The sequence below is a fragment of the Emydura macquarii genome, unplaced genomic scaffold, assembly GCF_026122565.2.
Source record: "Emydura macquarii macquarii isolate MOO-44397 ecotype Brisbane River unplaced genomic scaffold, CSIRO-AGI_Emac_v2 contig_1027, whole genome shotgun sequence".
In the NCBI taxonomy this organism is placed as follows: Eukaryota; Metazoa; Chordata; order Testudines; family Chelidae; genus Emydura; species Emydura macquarii.
In genome coordinates this window covers 9046254-9069198 of record NW_027131164.1, presented here as the reverse complement: position 1 = coordinate 9069198, position 22945 = coordinate 9046254, and the positions used below count along the sequence as shown (strand labels likewise).

General features: G+C 39.6%; 1 protein-coding gene across 3 annotated transcripts in view; it reads right to left on the bottom strand.

Annotated features, from left to right (window-relative positions):
- The window catches only part of NBAS (NBAS subunit of NRZ tethering complex), a 370484-nt gene that overhangs the window by 212030 nt on the left and 135509 nt on the right, over positions 1 to 22945 (bottom strand). For all 3 annotated transcript variants that reach the window (XM_067544745.1, XM_067544747.1, XM_067544746.1), the window contains exons 31-33: positions 20978 to 21090; positions 11667 to 11780; positions 2896 to 3009 (exon numbers count right to left, since the gene is read on the bottom strand). In XM_067544745.1, coding sequence (XP_067400846.1) covers positions 2896 to 3009; positions 11667 to 11780; positions 20978 to 21090 — 341 coding nt within the window. The remainder of the gene's footprint in view (positions 1 to 2895; positions 3010 to 11666; positions 11781 to 20977; positions 21091 to 22945) is intronic.

Genomic DNA, 22945 nt, shown 5'->3' with positions numbered 1-22945 from the left:
CTTCACCAATGACCAAAGGTTACATTATAAAGAATCAGATGAGAGTATAGCCTCTCTTGTCAATTCTCAACATTTCATGAAAGAGAGAGACAGACACACACGCATAGTGGTAAAGAAAAAACTCTGGAAGTCAACTACCTAACATTATACATACTCTACGCACCAATACAGTGCATGTTCATGTGTGTGCATCCATACATATGTATTTATACTTACTGATACCATATTCAGAAAATTAGACCAGACTGCTTCAGCATAAACTAAACATTTTTAGAATAGTTCAGATGCTGAAAAGATCAGTTATCTTTTAAAATAAAATAATGTAGTTCCTCTATGTCAGGGCCATCAGGGAGTAGAGGGGAGAAGCACAGGAACAGATTGCATTCCATTATTCCTTGCTCCAATCTCTGCTTATACCTTCCCCCACCCATAAACCATATTTGACTTGCAAGAACTAAAACAAGATTTGGGCAGACAAGGAGAAATGTGAAGTCCCACCAATTCTACTAGCTACCCTATGGATGGATGGGATGCAGGTGGTAGGAACGAAGAGGAACCACTCTTATCCAAAATGCACATAATCCCTTTCAGTGGCTGAAAGTCTAGTGGCCCCAGCTCATATGGGAAACTATCGTTCACAGACTTTGTTTAAGTCTTTACAATTATGTACAAACAGCACAAATAACTGCGATCCATTTTTCGTATTGTAGGACAGGTTCTGGAGACATGTCAACCTCCCCCACCACCAAACACCCACTTTACTTAAAATTAATTAAGTTTAGAGTTGCCACAGTACATCATCTTACAAATCCCTCAGCCAAATTCTTGGACTTGCCTTGTGACAGGGGGGAGCTTTAATTGTGGAAGACCACTCAAAAATGAAAAGCCCACATGTGACCTGGGCCTAACTAAGGAACAAAAGGATTGAGCTCTTAATTCCACAGTGTGAGTGTTTATTGAAAAGCTAAGAACAGTACCTGTTACTAAAAATACCTACAGCCAGATTAACAAGAGTGACTGAGGCACGTGACAGCCCCTTAGTCACCACAGACATTCACAAAACTCTTGCTCAGGTGCCATCTAACACTGCAGGTGCCCCAGGTATCTAAATCTCCACAGGTGGGCATGAACAAAGCCACTTAACTCCAGACATCACCAAAGTGCTAGGCACCTAAGTCACACCTAAACCCAGTGGGATTCACAAACGAGGTGATCCACTGTCTGTCTCATCTACAGGGCCTGATCTGGCCGGCATACCCTGAGCAGACCTAACCCACACAAATGGCAATGTGGAGGAGGCGGTATTGGTATCCCACCTTATGCACAATAGGCCAGGGGATAAAGCACTCACCCAGAATGTGGAAGACCTGGATTCAAATCCCCAGTGTACCTAATTTAGAGCAGTGACTTGAACCCAGGGCTTCCATCTTCTAGGCAAGCACCTTAACCACTGGCCTATGAAGTAACACTCTCTCCCTGTCCAAATGAATATTTAAATATTTCATACAAAGTGGAACACCTTCAACAGGAGAGATTGAGGGACCCATCCCAGAACACCCCACAGCCTGGTGACTAGGACACTCACATGAGAGCTGGAGAGCTGGATAGAAGTTCCTTTTCTGAATCCAGCAGAGCAGGGATTTGATCCCAGCACTCCCACATCCCAAGTACGTGCTCTAAGCACTGGGCTAGTGTGTATAATTTAAGGAAGACACAACCACTACCTTTCTTGAGAAAGGGCTACCTGGATGAGGCACCTGACTCCAGAAAAGGATTCACAACTATGAATCCTGGGCAGAGGAAGTTAACTCCCTCCAGTCTGGAGTTCAGCACCTAACTCCCCTAAATTAAGGGTGAGGGTTGGCTCCCTGTTCAGGGGGCTGGCTTCCATGAATCCCTTTTTTAGATGCCTAACTCTATCCCCACATATTGTATAGGGAGCCTGGGTGCCTAACTCAGGGTTGTGAATCCCACTAGGCAGTGGGATGCTTACAAGTTACGTATTGCAACGCTGAGCATTACAACACCTAAGTTCCCTTATGAATATAGCCCCAACATTATTTAAAGGCAGGAGAAAACATTTTCAGAGCAATACAACATGACCCCTGAGCAACTGTATAACCAATAACTGCATTCCTCACTATTTAATCACTTCTGTAAGTCAACCAATGGCTTGATAAGATATATAAGATATAGGTCTTTCATTATACTGTGAAGTTTTCTAAATTGATTTAACTCTTTCAGGGTGAAATCAGATCCTTCGTGAAGTAATGTGCTCATGTTTTGAAGGAGAATTTACATAGAAAAGGATTAATGAATGGGCCAATAGGTCTCCACAAAACGGAAATTAAGGAATTTGCCACCAGGATCTATAGGAATCTTTGGGTTTTAATAGTATTTCAATGAATATTCATTAATGAACAATAGCTTTCAAATTTATCATACAGGGGATTCACATTAGATAAATGAAAAACAATTTCTTCTCTCCTCCCTCACAACAATAATTTGGAAATGAACCACTGTGGAAACAATTAAAACCAAATCCCTGCTGGGATAGATTTATGAGATACTGCCACGAAAATAAAGGATATCTGAATTAAAATAAATAATTCTGGCAGACAGATTACATAGAGTTAATCTAACTGAAAACCTGCATTCTTCCAGAAGTCACCGTTGCTTAAACATTCTGTAGTCCATGTGATTTATGTAGGTAACAGGGCATTCTATGCCTGCTATATTCTAACCAATTATATTCTAACTTCTGCAAACAAAACATGGTAGACCTAACAATGTAGTTAGTCAGCCTGAGATCACATATTTTACATTTTACACAGTATGAGAAAATTCAGGAGAGGACTTTTTTTTTTTTTTTTTTTTTAAAGTGGTTAACTTCACCTGTGGCCATAAGCTCTTGGCAGTGCATACTAGCAGCTTTGTAGTCCTGGAAATGGAGAGCTTGTTCCACTAAAAGGATCAAAACCTGGCCTTTTCTCTCTGTCTGGTCATCTCCTGCAAGCAGAGTCAGAAAAGTTGTTAGCAATTATTTCAAAGGTCAATAGTCAATTAATTATTAGCACAGTATTTCACAGGAATATTTCCGAATATTGTAGAAGAAAATGGTCTCTTTCAAAACACACCAGTTAGTGGTTTGGAAGCTACAGATATGAAGTATACATCTCTTCCTGATGGAATGAAAGCTTAACTCATTTAATTAGTGAAAAAGGTAAATGTCTACCCAAATATATCTACTGAAATATATTTCTATATTGCTAGAGGAACTCTCACCATTGTGTCTAAGGTGTATCACATGGTGAAAAACACTTGTTTGAAAAAAATAAACACTGTCTAGTTAATTACCATTTATTTATATGTTAACCAAGATCTTCAAAAATGGGGGCTTAAAATTAGGCTCTTTAAATCACCAATTAGGTTATCTAAATATGGATTTATTTTCAAAGGGACCTGCTGCATGCTTCAATGTTAATTCTGGGTACCTATGGGCCCTAAACTTTGTGTGTCCAATACAGCATGGCTGATTTTTTCCCCATATCCTTTTAATGTTAACACCTGGATAATCCTTTCTAATTCCAAAGGTAATAAAAGATCTAATTCATTCTTCACAGCCTGGACTTCCACTTGGTTGCATTGCTGTCACTGAACTTTTGCACACCATTAACTGCTTGCACAGACCAAGGTTTACCTGCAGTTTGTTCCATTATTCATCCTAGGCAACAAGAGATTACAGTGCATGGTCCCATGCAACACAATAAATGTAAAATAAAAGATGGTCAGTGCAGGATTAACAAAATTTTTCTTTTCTTGGGGGGGAGGGGAAGAGGGAGAGGGAAAGGGAAAGGGAGAGCAATGTGTCTCTAAAATCTTGCCCTTGGGATAAAAACCTTTCCACATACAAATGTAAAATTACCTATATGTTCTGGGTGAGCATGAAGTGGAAAGGGAATCAGGAATATGAAGAGTCCTAATCTCCTTTTCAATACCACTGCATGCATATCATCTTCCTTCCTTCCCCTGTTTTTTTTTTTGTGCTCTATTTCTCACTTCACCTTACAAGTTGTAATGAGAATAGCATATGTTCATAACTTTATATGAAAGTGCACTCACACACACACACAGAGGAGTAAGATCTAGATCTATATATTTTAACTTATGAGAGATCTACAGGGACTGTTCAGAAAAATAAAGTCTTCTTTCCAGTGCAAGTTTTGTATCCTTACTTCCGCTCACCAGCTATCAGAGTATTTTAAGGATGCAGTGCTGATGCAGCCATCTGAAAGGGGATCAGATTATGAGAGACAGGGTTAATATACCTGCCCTGGAATAATTCAGTTTCAGATAGTTAAGTTAAATATATCTAACTTGTAGATTTAAGACTATAAAAACAACAAAAATGTCCATGTTCATTTTTTCCCCCTCCACTCAGTGATCCAACAACTGAGGTAAAGCACATTGATTGTCTAAGTCCAGCGGTTCTCAACCTTTTTTTCCCCCGAGTACCACTCAGGTCAGGTACAGTCAGGTCAAGTACCACTTGGGAAAAAAAGGGGGGGTGGGGAGGGGGCGGGGCGGTTTTGCGGCGGTGGGGGACTTTCGGTGGCGGCGGGTTACGGGGGGGGAACAATGCCCTCTGCTGAAACCCTTCCGCCGTTTCCCCTTTTTGGCGGCACTCATGAGAGTGAGTGGGAGGGCACTTCCGGCGGCGGATTCAGTGGTGCGGTACGGCTCGCGTACCACCCAGCCTTCTTCCGCGTACCACCGGTTGAGAACTGCTGGTCTAGTCTTTATTTATTTTTTTTTAAATCACACCCATAAAGATAAATGTAGTGATTCTGCTAGATTGACAGCCTGGGAGAATGAATTCCTCTATAATATTTTGCTCTAATTTCACTTAGTGAAATAATAAAACAGTGTGGGTACTGAGAACAGTGTTGCCAATTAGTCACAATCATATTTTTTATGATGTGAACTTCTGTCCAATGGGAGCTGGACTCCTCCCAGCTAGACCACTGTCCGGCAATTAAATGGAAACAACTTTGGATCATTTTTACCTAGGATAAATTTGAACCCATATATTAGAGGTGCACAGTTCCTGATACCTATCTGGCATCCAGTGCCTGGACCCACGCCTTTGGCAGCTTTCTAATGTGTTATACCTACACTGAGAGATTTGCATCCCAGCAGCAGACACAAAGAAGGGATAATAAAAGTGCAGTAAATAGATCTTTGTTGTTATTCAGAAATTGCCTTGACCAGTAATCAACTGCAATTTATTACTGTTTAAAATCAGCAGGAGCACAATTGGAGCTGTTCTTTTCTTAATTGAGCTTCAGTGGTCATATGGTTTAGAGAGTTATTTTGGGGATTTTTTTTTTTGAAGGGGAGATAGCTAATTTATTTAAAGCAGTATGCTTGCTCTCTGCTTGTTTTACAGGAGTGCAAATGTACGTCAGCATCATTCTCTCTCTATTTTCTTGCAATAGTTTGTACCCTATATACATTCTCCGCTCATTTAAACTCCCATTATCTTGATGCACACTGTTATACCAAAGAGTAACAACTCCAACATGACAAGCAAATTCCCTGCAATGTACAGCTAGAATGTTTTTCATCTGGCTTTTGCTGGCTCAGTGTAGCCACTTAAAATCCTACCCCCTGTAGACTTTCAGTATCTTCTCTTATTCTTCCATTTAGACTTGGAAACTCACTGCCATTACTTCATAGTTCCTGAGCTGGGAGTTAATATTAAGTCTTAAAGAAATGAAGCAGCTTTTAACTTCTAGCCACCCACCCCCATCCCTTGCAACAGTGACACGAGACATTCAACATTTTTCGTTAAAACAGTTGGTAAGATAACTGCCATAAAAAATGAGTGTCTTATTTTACTCTCTTATTCCTATCTGATAGTGCTATTTGACATCCAGTAGATGGAATAGGAACCACATTTAAAATTCAGGAACTGAAAATGTTGTATTACCTATTATTTCTATAGCATTCCCTGTATAAACAGCATGTGTTTAGAAACCAGTTCAGGACTACCTCTCCCTAGCATAAGGGCTTGTATTGTATGCTCCGCCTTCATAACTACTGAGGGTCATCTACTGGGAAGCATTTACAGAATCCTTAAAAGGATGTTGTGCATTTCATCTTATCACAAGGCAAAGTATCATAATGACAGGCACATGACAGAAGTGGTGGCAAGGAATCAGAGTATGTGCACACTGATGGCAGCAAATTCGCTGATGATCTGTGATCTATCCGGATCAACTGAGCAGTAGTGAAGACCCACTCAATCAACCTGGAAGTTGATTAAATTAAATGACCTCCTCAAAAGGCATAGCACTGTGTTGATGGGAATGCCCGTAGTGGAGATGGCACGCAGAAAAGGATTTAGTCAACTGCCACCAAATTTCCTGGTAAGTGTGTACTAAGCCACAGAATATTAGAGTTGGAAGGGACCTCAGGAGGTCATCTAGTCCAACCCCCTGCTCCAAGCAGGACCAACCCCAACTAAACCATCCCAGCCAGGAATTTTGTCAAGCCGCACCTTAAAAACCTCTAAGGATGGAGATTTCACCACCTCCCTAGATAACCCATTCCAGTGCTTCACCACCCCTCTAGTGAAAAAGCTTTTCCTAATATCCAACTTAGACCTCCCCCACTGCAACTTCAGACCATTGCTCCTTCTTCTGTCATCTACTACCATTGAGAACAACCTAGCTCCTTCTCCCTGGAGCCCCCTTAAGTTAGTTGAAAGCCGTAACCAAACCCCCTCTCCCTCTTCTTTTCTGCAGACTAAACAAGCCTAGTTTCCTCAGCCTCTCCTCATAATTCATGTTCTCCAGCACTCTAATCATTTTCATTGCCCTCCGCTTGACTTTCTCCAATTTGTTCACATCCTTCCTGTAGTGGGGGGCTCAAAACAAGACACAATACTCCAAATGTGGCCTCACCGGTGGCAAATAGAAGGGAATAATCACTTTCTTCAATCTGCTGGCAATGCTTCTACTAATGCAGCCCAATAAGCCGTTAGCCTTCTTGGCAACCAGGGCACATTGTTGATTCATATTCAGCTTCTTGTCCACTGTAACTCCCAGGTCCTTTTCTGCAGAACTGATGCCTAGCCAGTCGGTCCCCAGGCTGTAGCAGTGCATGCAATTTTTCCATCCTAAATCAGGACTCCGCACTTGTTCTTGTTGTACCCTCATCAGATTTCTTTTGGCCCAATCCTCCAATTTGTCTAGGTCACTCTCTATCCTATCCCTGCCCTCCTGCGTATTTACCACTCCTCCAGCTTAGTGTCATCTGCAAATTTGTTAAGGGTGCAGAATATTAATAAAGATGTTGAACAAAACTGGTCCCAGCACCGACCTCTGGGGCATTCAGCTCGTTAGCGGCTGCCAACTAGACATCAAGCCTGATCACTACCTGTTGAGCCCAATGATCTAGCCAGCTTTCTATCCATCTTATAGTCCATTCATCCAACCTATACTTCTTTAACTTGCTGATAAGAATACTATGGGAGACCATATCAAAAGATTTTCTAAAGTCAAGATATATCACATCCACCGCTTTCCCCATATCCGCAGAACCCATCACCTCATCATAGAAGGCAATCAGGTTGGTCAGGCTCACTCCTTTATGTGAATACACGATAAGAAATCATCTGCCTCAGTGAGCCCATAGAACCTATTTAACACCTTCCCAGAAGGGCCTACCCCTGCTGAAATGGCACGGATGCTTCTGGCAAACACTGCCAGTTTGCTACAAAGGTTGTTTTTTTTTTTAATGTAACAGCTGAACATGAGGGATAGATACATCCCATTAATTGTGGGATTCACACTCCAGATAGTTCACACAGCAATGTAAGACGATGCAGGGCTGCATTAATTCCGAGTTTCTGCACACTGACCAAAACCAGGGAGTGAAAATAGACAGCACATGCAATTTGCCCTACTGTGCAGAACAAAAGCTAGGGTTCAGAGATGCTATTTAAAATATGAATGAACCACAGAACCAAACCTATTAATTTGGAAAACAAGTACATTTTATTTTAAGCTGAAAATTATCCATATAATAGCTTTTGATTTTAGTATATCTTAAAATAATATGAATGCATGGGCTGCTCTTTAGATCACAATGCTGAACTTGAAGCAAACTGACTAATAACATTTGTTAATATTGTTATAGCTATAGAGATCTATAGTAACTACTCATCATATTAATGATATGCTGCAACCTAATAAAATAATAAAGATCAGCTAGATACAAACATACCCTCTATAAATGTCCTTGCTTTTATAACTTAATAGATACATATATTTTTATACTGACTGTTAAAATTCATGAAAGGCTCTGTTCACAAACTAGTTAAGGCTGCATCTATATTTCTATTTAAATCCCTGTTTTGCAAGGATTTATTAATTTAATCAAAAAATCAACTAATTTTAAACTTGGTGTGAGGTTCTGGCTGAAGAGTACATTTCAGTTGGTTTTAAAGCTTTTGTGATTATATTTAAAAAAAAAAAAAAAAAAAAAAAAAAAAAAAATCTTCCCCATGTACTTGCCAAAAGCTTTTCTGCATGGTCATATTTTTTTAAAAAGAGATGCAGTGACCTATCCAAGGACATATAACTTTCATTCAAGCCAACGCTGAAATTTCTAGGCATGTCAGAATTAGAGAAGGGCAGATTTAAACCCAAATTCTGATTAATCAGACTGTGGAAGTCATTGCCTCATGATGTTATCAAGGTTAAGAATTTAGCAAGATTTTAAAAAAGATTGCACATCATATGGATAATAACTAATTACAACAATTAACAGTAACAAAAAATTCTGAAGGGATAAAAAAATCACTTACTTAAAGTCCAAAGATTTACATCTTGAACCAATGTCTAATTATCAGGGATTAGAATGGAGTTTGGTAGGGGAGCAGATTATTTTACATCTGCCTATTTTTTTGCACCTTGCCTTGAAGCATTTTGTGCTGGTTCCTGTTCAAGACTGGAGACTGGACAAGATACATCATGGGTCTGATGTATTATGGTAATTTATACGTTCCTGAGAAGAACTTTGTGAGTCATCCAGATCTTAGTTTACAACAGCTTCCAAACTCCAACACCTTTTTCTGAGTGTTTAAAGGTATAAATAGCATAACAAAACAATCTGAAACACCACTAATGTGTAAACTGAGAATGTAATGCACCAGAATATTTCATGCTTGCTAACATATACTATTGTCCTCTGCTAAATAGAACATAAAGCCTGTTCAAATCTCTTTTGCAATTAATGCTCCTTTCTAATGAATAGCTCATCAAGAGCGAGAAGTCCTTAATCCCAATTTTTCTTAAATCAAGTGGTGTGTTTTTGGAGCACATGTTAATAAATTCCAATTCCCATGAGTGTGGATGAATTAAAAATTATGGTATTAACTGTAGGCAATGTATGGATCATTACAAGAACATATCTGAAGTCTACAGTAAAGAATATTTCCATTTATGCAATAAGACAAACAGACTTGGTGCAATGTAAACCTCCAGTGGCAGTAAAAGCATAAAGCCAAATGTCGAGTGATTTTATACATAAAATAATCAGCCACAACTTGAAGTGCTATTACAAAGTGGAACCTATTAACCAAAACATGGGAACACATAGTTATATACATTTATTCTGCCAAGAGACACAATATTAGCAACCATTAAAGTACAGTGTTATGCTCAGTGAGATAGGCTCTTGAAATACATTTATTTCCATTAAATTCCATATTTATCTTGGAAGTGACTATCACTATTATACTTGAGATTTTATCTCTGAAGTCACGGAGAGTTGCCTGGTATGCTGAGAAAACATAAGTATTAATGCACAAAGAGTCCCATTATTGGCTGAAATATCCACTATGTTTCTTTTTATCTTTATCTAAGTTCCTTTGGTTGTACTTCTCCTTCCTCCTATCATTTAGGTTAGTGGGTAGACAAAAGAAAAAGCAACATGATTAATCTGACCACCACCACTTCTGCAGGAGGGAGAAGGGCAACAAAATGAGTTCAAAACATAAGACAATGCAGTCTAGTTTAACTGAGATACTCAATTTGTTGTTATTGTTTAAATGTGCTGTAATCCTGTCTTTTGAGAGAGAATTATTTAATTTTATCTACACATTATTTATATTTATATTTGTGAGCGTGTGTATATCCAAACACTCTCACAAACTCATAAGCACAAAATTATTTTAATACCTATAACTAGGTGACCCTAATTTATCATATGACATTATTGTTAAGCAAACTGAAAAGACAATGTTACTTCCTGTTACTCCTTCTCCATCTTCGCTAGGACTCACAATCCTATTCAGCCATCCATAACTCTCAGTCGCCCACAACCTCTTCCCTGAAACCATGCAATGCCTCCAAATGTACGTCCCCTACGCCTCACTGCACTTGTAAATATTCAAGAAATTATTTTAAAGTATAAATATTTACAAGTGCAACAGAGAAAGGGACAGAAGGAGCATGTAATAAGACAGCTAGTATAGGCAATAGAGTGGTGCTATCACATGGTCATGCTTCACGACAGATGCATTTCTATTAAGTTAACTGATAAAAGCTAGTATTTTATTTTCATTTGCATCATGAGCTATTCTTTGAAAAGGTGATGAAAGAAACCAACAAGATTCATGAGACTTTATGTAAGTCATCTCAGAACACATGCTGGTCTCACACCTCACGTCCAAAGTCTGGGGAAAATAAGTTTCATGCACACCAATATCCTTGTAAAGATTAAAATAAATGAAACAATAATTTAGCAGAAACAATATGAAGGAGGTAAAAGGGAAGCCCATGATTTGATCTTGATGGTGGGAAGCATAATGTATAGGGGGGTCAAAGAAAAGGCTAGTTTCCCTACGCAACACCCAACACTTCAACACAATCATAACCATAAAGTCTCTAGTGATGCCTCTAAAATACCAATAGCAACATCTGTATTGATCTATAGGTGAAAAGAGCAATATATGAGTTCTAGGTATTATTAGCATTAAACATAAACATGAACATAACATTTCAGCAGAGGAGTCTGGGGAAACATGCCCAATTCACCTGCCTTCCTTTTCTGCAGAAGCAGAAAATTCAATATGGAACAACCATTGTACTGCGAGTCCAATCCTGCAAGATGTTCAGAACCTTAAATAAGCATTCAGCCCTAACACATTACCTTCACCATACAAATATGCTAAATCAACTGCACACAAACTTCAGTATAACAACATGATTTATGTGACACTCAACTTTTCTTCTCTTACATGAAGAGGACTGTTAAATCAAACTAGCATACTTGACAGGGACAAGAGATTTACTGGAATTTTAATACTAGCAATTGATTCTACATCATAAAATATTCTCACCTGTCAATCCAATTTTATATGATCTTTGGCTCAAAATCTAAATTAAACAATGTTGTTCTTATTTTATGTATTAAGGAAGGTCATAACTGCTGAATACAAGATCACACCTGTAAAATATATCAGTCTTCTTTGAAGACTGCTCCTCCAGAGGACACTTCAGTGACATCCTTGAGTACATGCTAATGATTAACTCAAATACCCTTGAGCATATCAGGGATGCGTGTATTGCAGATTAACATTTACAACAGTTTACCTGCAACTCTCAGTAAATCTGCAAGTCCCAGCAGCTTGGCAGACTGTTTGTAGTTTGTGGGCAACTGAGCAATACAGTCCTTGATGAGGCTGAGTCGATCAGAACATAAACGCACTGTTTAAAGAAAATACATTATGTTAAAGGGAGATCTTATGCACAAACTTTCTCTAATTTGTGTTCACTTTTTGTTTAAAATGCAGGCAAAGTTACTCATGCTGCATAAACAAAAACACACCCGTGTGCACCCAAGACAGAATTATGCACACGGACACCCATCTGTCATTCACAACTAGGTAATTTAAAAAAAAAAACCCACACACACACACACAAAATTTCAGTATTGCCAACCCCATCCACTCAAATATCATAATATGTCATTGGCTAAAAACCATTATTTTAAAAAAAAAAAACAATGGTTCCGTTTTTTGTCTTCTAGTTTTTGAGGATCTAGAACTGTGATTCCCAACATTTTCTCTGCTGCAGCACACCTTGCGCTCCAAGGGCTTTCCCCTCTGGCCCAAGCCTGTGGATGCAGGAGAGGGAGGGGCAGAGGAGCCAAGCCAGGGGAGGAGAGGGAGATTGAGCTCAAATTAGTTGCCCTGCTCCTAGAGGAGGTGGGGTAGTGTGACAAATGGCCAAACAGAAGGCGGCTTTCCCAATCCCCACTCAGCAGGACTCAAATTTGCTATTGTAATCTCACTTTGGGGAATGGAATGTGACTCATACATAACATTTGAAAGGGGCCTCATCCCAGTTAGCAAAAGTAGAGAATGCAATTCAGCTTTGACACTAACTAAAATACAAGGGAAGGTTTTTTTGTTCTCATGTGTAGTTTAAAAAAAATTCAGTGGTACACCTGTTGGGCCTTGTGGCATATCAGCATGCAGTGGCACATCAGCTAGGATACACTGGTCTAGAATATGCTTTAGTCACATTTTCAAGTCTTTCTCCACCACCACGAGAGCTAGAAACTTTTCAAGTGAAAACTGAGATTTCCCCCTAACCACACATGCCTCCAGTAGGGCCTGAAGAGAAACACCAAAATTCACAAGACTGGTAAAATCGTGAGAGTTGGGAAAAGTGAGGTTTACATCTGCAGTCTTTGAAAGTTGGTTTATAGTACTGCAAGTAATTTAAGTAAGTTCCTTGGGGCAGAGACTGTATTTTTGTTTTGTGTTTGTGCAGCATCTAGCACAATGGGGCCCTGGCCCATGATTAGGACTTTTAGGTGTTACATAAATACAAATAAATAAATAATGTGCACTATTTTGAACATCACTTTGCTGCAGGTAAGAGATGCCATTCAGATCTTCTGGACTAAAAGAACAAATGGCGTAGGGAAATGGTCAAAGGTATTATAATCACTTGTCACAGTTTAACAAACGACTATAGTGCAGAGGATCCTTCACAAACACATAAAATATGTCTCCCCTGGCTATCCTGAAAAGCCTCCAATTTGCATAAGGATTTTAAAGCACATTTTCACAGGAATTGCAAACAATTACCTACATTACACATTTTAATATTGATGGTTAATAACGTGTTTAGCAAAACGAATTTTTACAGTGTATATAAAACTATATACTATACAATAATAGAAAACTAAAGTTTATATTTTATAGCAGTACTGACCTTCAAATTGTTTTGAGCATGCTTCCAACTCTAAAAATGAGACTGTTTCATATTACTAGACAAGCTTTGAAGAGAACATACAGAGCACTAGCCATCAAACCTGCCTACTTAATACTTAATTAAATGAGCAGGAAATTAATTTATGCAGGAAAAAAATCAATATTAGCATATTAGATCTATATTAGAAAAATCTCTTTTAGACAGACACATCAATAAGAACAACATAAAAGCAGCCATGTATTGCAAATTTTATAAAGGGTCTCTGGAAATCAAATAGTAAGCTGCCAAGAGTCAAGCAGAGTAAAGATTTAAGACAAGAAACAAAAAAATTACAGATTTTTTTTGTAGGTTCTGTAATGCAACACATTAGCAGGAACCATTAAAACCTTAGCATGTACTGATTGCAGCAGTTAAATTTGTCAGAGTATTTCTCATTCTAATTAAAAATAACAACACACTCCAGGCCAATATTGTGGTTTCATAAATATCAAGGATGGGAATTTTCAGATGTATTCAGTATTGGTTTAACTTTGGCGTTCTACCACTTACTTCAGTAACAGCAGTTAGGCCAATGATGACCACTTCAGTAAAATCACACCCCAAGATTTTAAACTGACCTCCCTGAGCCTACACACCAGTATAAATTATGCCTAACTCTACTTGAATTAAAAGATATTGCACTCATGTAACTGAACAGAATTTGGCCCAGAACTTAAGAGATAAAAACTAATAGATTTATGGTCCTGAACAGGCAATAATTTACACCAATTCTACACTGGTGCAACCCCACTGGCTATTTTGTACCTTAGATGGTTCCAATAAAGTTTAAAAGGTACAAGAAATCCCATTTTAAGATTCAAATGCTGTAAGTAGCACCCCTTTGAAGTAAAAAAACAGAACGAAATTAAGAACTTAATGTTTGAACTTGGCCCTTTACCCTGAAAGTGTAAAAAGTTATTTAAGCAATTTTCACACATAATATTAAAAAGTCCTAAAAGCTTTATAATCATGTCACTGGTTTTTTTAAAGCCATTAATTCAGATGGGCAACTCTGTTTCTCATATGAGAACAAGACTGCTTTTACATTTTATGTATATAGGAAAAGCTCAACAGCTGAACACAAGACTGCACCTGTAAAATATGTCAGTCTTCTTGAAACTAAGAAGATAAAAAACACTGGTGAATTGTATAGCCTGTTAAAGTGAAAGACTGTTAATACAGGCCAGAGTAGCATAAGAGTCAAGGCATGAACTTTGGAAGCTCTCAATGCTCCTCTCATTAGGTCTCAATCCTTACTGCAAAGATATACTCATACAATGTAGAAATGGAATCATTAAAGGGGAAGGGAGAAAAGACAAAGGCCCCCAACCCTTGTTCTGGCTGGCAGAGAAGGAGGGGAGAGGGATTTTTTTTCTTCTTCTTCTTTGAAACACACACATGAGACACTCTCACCTACTACAGTGATACGTGGTGGATGAAAATTCTAAGAGTATGTCTACACTGCAGATTGAAGTCGATTTACTTTAAATCGACTTTCACCCATCAAATTTTAGAAGTTGCAGGAGCATGATCACACCACACTCCTTGCACCGGGCTCTTGACACGCTTGGGTCAACATTCAAAGCACTGCACCATGGGTAGCTATCCCATAGTGCAACTAGCCGCAGAGGATTTTGGGAAGCTTGTCATCCTCCCATGATGCAATGTGCTCCCTCCCCCTCCCTCCCTTCTTGTCCCAAACAAACTGCAAACACTTTTTCCACGCCTTTTTTTTTTTTTTTTTTTTGCCACGTTATGAAGGTGTGGGGTGATGAGCAGTGGCTGCAGAACTTTTGTGTACAAAAAGCTACTTTCTTTGAACTTTGCGCAGAGCTATCCCCAGTGCTGAAGCACATGAATACTTGCTTGAGACCAGCTCTGACAGTGGAGAAGCAAGTGGCCATCACTCTGTGGAAGCTGGCAACCCCAGACTGCTACCAGTCAGTTGAGACTCAATTCAGAGTCGTTAAATCCACTGTTGGAGCTGCTGTGATGCAAGTGTGTAGGGCCATCAATAGGCTTCTTCTAAGAAGAGTAATGACTTTGGGAAATGTGCAGGACATAGTAGATGGGTTTGCCACAATGGGGTTCCCAAACTGGGGGGGGGGCAATAGATGGCACGCATATGCCTATCCAAGCACCTGACCACCTTGCCACAGAGTACATAAACCAGAAGATACACTTCTCAATGGTGTTGCAGGCTCTTCTAGATCACAGGGGATGTTTTACCAACATCATTGTGGGTTGGTCTGGAAAGGTGTATGACGCGCGCATCTTTAGGAACTTGGGTCTGTTCAATAAGATGCAGGCAGGCACTTTCTTCCCTGACCAAAAGATAAACAATGGGGATGTGGAAATGCCAATAGTGATCTTGGGGGATTCGGCTTACCCTTTGGCTAATGAAGCCCTACAACAGGCACCCGGACAGCGAAAAGGAACGTTTCAACAACAGGCTCAGCAAGTGCAGAATGGTGGTGGAATGTGCATTTGACTGTTTAAAAGCCAGATGGAGATCTCTGCTTACTAGGCTTGACATCAGCAAAGAACATTCCATCAGTTATATCTGCGTGCTGCGTGCTCCATAATTTGTGTGAAACAAAGGGGGGAAAGTTCTCCCAGGGTTGGGCCGTGGAGACTGATAGGCTGGCTGCAAATTTTGAGCAGCCAGATTCCTATGCTATTCTCAGAGCCAACCGCGAAACGCTTCAGGAAGCTTTAAAAAACCAGTTTTGCAATGAACTGCTGTAATGTATGCCTGTGCTTTGTCTTTATTTCCCATATCCCACCCTTGCTCCAGCGGCCCCCTCCCCTTCTCTCGCCGCCCAAACTATGAATGAATAAAGACAGACTTTTTTAATGCTACAAAGTTTTATTTGTGACCTGTATTAATGGGGGTAAAGGAGGATAACTTAACATGGTAAAGCATCAATGTGCAAGCAACTGTGGTTGCGTGCAGTTCTTAAAGAAGCCATCACATCCTTCTGCTCGTCTCCACTGGTGTGGAGTGCAGTACATACTGCACCCTGCTCAGTCTCCTCCTAAATTGCTTGGGAGTGGGGGCTGATAACAAAGCGATAGGTGGCGGAGCGTTTTGGAGGGGCTGAACAGGGAGTCTGTCCTGTAGCTGCTCTTCCTGGAGCTCTACCAGATGCCTCAGCATGTTGGACTTATCCCTCATAATACACAACATCTCCTGCTGCATATCACGCTCCTGTGCAGATCTTCTGTGTTCCATATCCATGTCTAGTTTTTCAGACAAGGACATCCTCCAGGCTCTGAGCTCTGTGTCAGCAGGGCAGAGCCATTCATTAGTGCGCTGAACGTCATCCCATGTTTTTTTTTTTCCCCCGCTTCCTAAGAGTCGGAATGGCATTACAGACATGGTAAGCAAGGGCCCTTGAATCTGTTATAGAGAGGTTTCATTAGCAATAAAATCCACAATCCACACTTGAGCAAGTAGAAAGATCACCAGGCTCCCCTGTAACATGCCAAAGACTGGTTTGGGAAGAGGTGGGCAGAACAGATTAGAGGACACTGCGGGTGAATTGTAACAGCAGAAAACATAGGGCAACCAGTGTCCCGATCCATAATGCCCATTGCAACAGTACTAGGACCAGGAATAGTCTTGGGGAGGCGCACAGAAACCCCATCCATGGCAGAGGAATAAAACGGAGTGACTGTATTGGTTGGGTACTTTAAACTGGTGCCACCTTCCCTAGGTGACCCGGTGTGATATCAGTCTCGTGAGGGTAATGCAGGAGGAAAGGGAAGATTTGCTGCAAGCTCGGGGTATAGGCTTGGTCCTTCTGCTGCTATGTTTGTTCCGCGATGATGCCTGCTCATTTAACAGCACAGTGGCAGGGAAAAGTATCCTACTGTGGTGGAAGAAACAAGGCTGCCCTCCCCAGAGACTTTCTGCAAAGATTAACAGATTACCTACACGAAAGTTTCCTTGAGATATCCACAGAGAATTCTCGATGCGTACCTCTGCACATAAATAGTCTGTTCCGGGAGTAACCCTCCACTGAAGTTTGCCACCGGCCAGTAAGACCCTCCCCTCAAAAACACAAACTCCATTTAAGAAGCTGGACTGGGAAGATAACTGCAAAAAAAAGATTTGCCACACACACTCACCAGATGTGCCTTCCCCTGCATCTTGATCAGTCCTGCTGTCTTGTGTGTTGCTGAACTGCTCTGGGATAACCAACAGGTCCTGGCTCTCAGGCAGAATAGATACACCGCTCTCCTGCACCCTGCTCTCCTCATCCTCAGAGTCCTCCTCATTTGTCCTGGACTGGGATTCTTTGGAGGTATCAATGCTGCGTGATGGCACAGTGGTGGGGTCCCCGCTGAGAACTGCATGCAGCCCCTCATAAAATCAGCATGTTTTGGGCGAGGAGCCAGAATTGCTTTTAGCTTCCCTAGTTTTCTGATAAGCCTGCCTCAGCTCTTTGATCTTAATGCGGCACTGCTGCGCTTCCGTTGTGCCCCTTCTCCAACATGCTGCGAGATATCTTCTCGTACATATCTAGATTTCTTTTGCTGGCTCGGAGCTGAGCCAGAACAGACTCTTCCCCCCACAGACTGATGAGATCCAAGACCTCTGGTAGATGCCAAGCTGGAGCACATTTGGGCCATGCAGTCACCATGAGCAGTTTCAGCTACAAAGCTCTCTCCACGCTGTCTAGACCAGAAATGGAAATTCAAAATTTCCCAGGGCTTGAGGGGAGGAGCTATTTCCTGTGTACGTAGCCATGTTACAGCAGAGCATGAATGTCCAGAGCAGTCACAATGGGGCATTATGAGATACCTCCCGGAGGCCAATATCATCGATTTACGTTGCACTCTGCCTACACTGACGCAAATTAGACCCATGAAATTCAAATTCAGCGCTACGCCACTTGCAGAGGTAGTTTTATTAGGTCGACTTTTACTGTGCTTTAAATCGACGGAACTTACGTGCCAGTGGAGATGCATACTTTAGGGGGTCAACGTAAGCAGTGTTACGTCGACCTCCATTGCCAGTGTAGACCAGGACTAACAAAGGACAGGTGGGATTGAAAAAAAAAACCACTTATATTTGGCCCAAATTTGTGGTACAACTGGCAGGATAAATAAATATATTGATTATCTAACTAAATAATGCCTTAAGGTTAACATTTTATATCCACAACAAGGAAATGTTTAATTTTTTTAAAACATTTGAACCAGCCTCTGGAATGGGTAGGCTGGTTCTTGGCAGCTCCTACACTATTAAATCATTTACTTCTTCTGCTTCCAGTTTATGTTTCCTTTGTGGTCTCTTAACATTGTATTAACAGAGCCTTTCAAAATTCTACTTGCTCATTAACCCCAGTATTTAAAAAAACAAAAAACAAAAAACAAAACAGGCAACTAATATATTCTTTTTAGCATCAGTGTTGGGGTAACAATGTGAGACAATGTTGCAACCGGGATGGTAAAGTTTCAAGAGTATTTTGCAAACTAGTATTAAAAGTAGGGTCTTGCATTTAAGATAGATCTTTTCAATCTATGGCATCATGAAACACTAAAAAATTCATTTCAAACTCTTGAATGGCTAAGATGGTTGACATAGCCCATCCCTCCCAAATGCAACCTTTCAGGACTTGATCAATTTAATTAGTTTTCATTAGTTCAAGGTCACCTAAACTCTGTCTAAAGAGTACTGGCAAGTAAAGGTTCACCTGAAAGAGCTGTGGGACTAGAAGACAAAGACTGAGGAAGGAATAAAAAGGAAAGAAGATGTAACAAAAACTGGAAGAAAAACCAGAAAGAAAGAGATGATTGGGAAACTGATAATGAAACACAGAGAAGAAAGTAAACTAAAGAGGCAAAGAGGAAAAAAGAAAAGAAAAAAAGAGTTGAAAGATTAAAGAAATCTTTGTTGATGAAAGCAGAGACAGGAGCCATTGTCTCAAGAAGATCTGATATAGATTATGGAGAGAGAAAATGAAATTTGATAAAGACTATTTGAGGGGGAAGATGATATCCAGAAGTACAGATATGATGACCTATTTTATTATATACAAAATATATCGCGAGTCTCGTACACATTTTGGCAATTAACTAGAGATTACTACTCAATTTGTTGCAAAAAAAGGGACTACAGGTAGTTAGGCTAAGAAAAGCCAACCTAATTAAATTAAAAACAAAATGGTATAAGTAAAATAAATCAAAGGCTTAAACTTATACCCACAGAGAAATTCTGAGAAAGGTTGTGACAGCATTCTAAAATCCTACTGAGCAAGATGATACTGCATAGGAGAGGGGGAGAGAAAGGAAGTGTGTGGTGTGTATTCATTCATTCCTCTCCCCAGTGTTTTGAGAAGTCCTGAAAAACTACTATATTGTATGCGCTGCAATACCCAAGCGCAACAGAGTATATTAAGGAAACCCACAACTTAATTCTTTCCTTCCTTTTATGCATTAAGTAGTGTCTTACTCCTAATGCTACTTTAATATCATCTTTAAAATATTTAAATGACAGTATGATAATGTCTAGCGTGAATAAATTTCTTGCAGATATACATAAAAACTTGAAAACAGATTTTATTCCTTTACTAGATGAATTTATCTGAAAGGTTTTGAAAAGAAGGATAAAGCAGTACCATTAAAAATAATAGGCTTCATTTCACAAATAGTAATTAAGGCAAATTGGATATGCTACAGGTGATATTAAAACTGTATTCCAATGAGATTTTTTTTAAATGCCTCTGTTTCAGTAAGTGAAACAGGCATAAGAGAACCATTCATATCACTAAAGGTCTTTTATAATGTGAACAAAATAAATAAATTCACCTCAAATAATAATAGTCATTTAACTGCAGAATACAGAAAGGTTTAGCAACTAGCCTTTTTATTCTTCAATTCTATAGCACAAGAAGCCCTTATTTTTTCCTAGTGAAATATATCTGCAAAAAATATTTGCAATGGGGGGGGGAGGGGTGAAGCAAACTCCATACCACTTTAAAAAAAATAGCAAACACACACACACACACAAAAATTTAAATTTGAAATCAAAAGAGTGCTCCAAAGGAAATCTACTGCAAATGCTGACTTGATTGTCATTTTGTTTTACCAGAATATATAAAACCACACAGCAATCTGCTAAAGAAAGAAAATTACTGTCTACTACTGCAACTTCCTGCAGATAAAAAAAAAAAAAAAAACAGGACTCTCTCAAAGGCTGTTTTTAAGGTAACTAATGTTGTATGAATATTCTAGGCATCATTTCAGAGGTGCTGAACAAGTATAGTTTCCATAGCAGTCAGTGGGAGCTGTTGGTGCTCAACCATTGATGATCAAGCCCCTAACTTTACAAAATAGTTTCATGAAAACAAATTACATTTACACAGTGTCTTTCCCTCTCAAAGGATCCCCAAAGTGCTTTAACAAACTGAAAGCATATTAAGACTCTTATGCAGCATGGCACTTATGCACAAGCTTAAAATTTATGCACATACAGAGTCTTATTGACTTCACTGGACTACTCCTATGTTTTATGCACATGCCTAAATGCTTTGCGGGATAGAGTTATAAATAAACCAGTTTTCAGGTAATGAACTGTGAGCCATGTTCCACCAAGCCATCACATATGGGACATAAGTAACACACTGTACCTTGTAATGGCAAGATTGTCACACCAAACTCTTCAAGATACCTAAGAGCACAAATGAGATCTAGCTCTTCTTGGATAGCAGTGGGGCAGTCTACAATAAGTTGTAAACAGCACCTAAATAAACAGAAAAAGAGCATTACAAACTTCTGTAAGAAATTCAGACAAGTTACTGTTTCTATATCTAGAAAATTATAACTTCTTATATTTGGCTCAAAAAAACAAAGAAGGGCAAAACAACAGTGACTTATTATACCTTTGGATTGTTAAACTATTTAACAGAAGCTGCATCATGTGACTTAAAGAGGTTTACATCATTGCCCTGTTAACTGACCAACAGTTAGACCTATTAACTGTGACACCCAGAAGAACAAACTAGTTACTAGGGTGACCAGATGTCCCAATTTTATAAGGACAGTCTCGATATTTAGTGCTTTCTCTTATATAGGCACTTATTAACCTCCACCCCATCCCAATTTTTCACACTTGCTATCTGGTCACACTACTAGTTACCAAGTATCTTAGCTGAGTGACCTGTGATGGCCCAGCACATACAGGTGGCCTAGATTTTCAGAAGTGCTTGCCACACTTTAGTTCTCTCTGTTCTCAAAGAGAGTTGGGCCCTTTTGAAAATCTGGCCTCCTTATCTAGCCTATTGGGAATTGTCGTCTGTTGAACATTTTTGAGAATCTGACCCAAGTCCTTATGTCCACTGATGTAACTGTTGAGACTACAAGCGTAATAATTTAGAATTTAATTGGAACAAACCCTTTCAATTCCAACTTAGGTCTACACTAAAGAGTTAAGTCAACACAGCTGCATCGATCAAGGATATGAAAAATCCACACCCCGAGCGACATAGTTAAGCCAACCTACCTCCAGTGTAGACAGTGATAGGTCAACTGAAGAATTCTTCCATTGAGCTAGCTATTGCATCTTTGGGGAAGTAGATTAACTATGTTTACAGGAGACCTCTCCCATTTGAAGTGCTACAATGCTGTGGCTGTGCTGCTGTAGCAGTTAAAGTGTAGCCATAGCTTAAGTCTGAACATCATCACCTTCTAAGGTGAAAATACTGCTTAAATATCCACAACTAGTCAGCATAAGTAACAGTTGCTGTCATATACATATGGCAGATTTAATTTGCAATATTGTGCCCTCTCTACAGGCACGTAAGTCCCCACTGAGGAGATTTTAATAATTAGATTCAGTATGTGCATTTAGATCACTGAATGCATATGTAAATAGCAATATTCTAACAACATTTATACATGTGTTAGTATGAATCCAGCAATATTTCTGCAGTGTATCTAATAGTCTTGGTATCTCAGAAATGTGACAAGCAATCAATCGATTTTAAGAAAGCACCAGTCTGATCATTAGTGTGTGTGAGTGCAAAAAGTCAGCACAAAGCCTGTGTTACAATTTAAGGCTGTTTCACGTAAGGGGTCTAAAGGAGGGATTTAAAAACAGAGAGGGCAGTGGCCTTAAGAATTAAATCAGGGCATCTATTCCATGTACACAAGGTAATGCTGAAGCAAGTGCAGTGATCTTGGTGGGACAGGTAGACAAAAGAGCTGCTCAAGGCTGCCATTACTGAAGGGGACCAACGTATCTTCCCTGAAATGCCTCCTCTACAGGCTATTTTTAAATAATAAAAATTTATACAAAATAATCGATATTTAAGACCAAAGTATGGCTGCAAACATAGAAGCACAATTCTCCCCAAATAGGTGAATATAAACACTGCCAAAGCTAAGTTAACATAAACCAAAATACCTGGCAATCTTCACCCCCTCTCCCTCACATGGGTAATAGAAAAAATCTGCATGAGATGGGAAAGAGCACAACACATATGCCAAAACGTAGACAATGCGTCCACCTAGAAACCCTTCCCTAGAATACCATCAGCAGCCTCTGACTGAGTTTGGAAGAGAGAGGCAGACTTATAGACCCATTCTTTGCTCTGGCT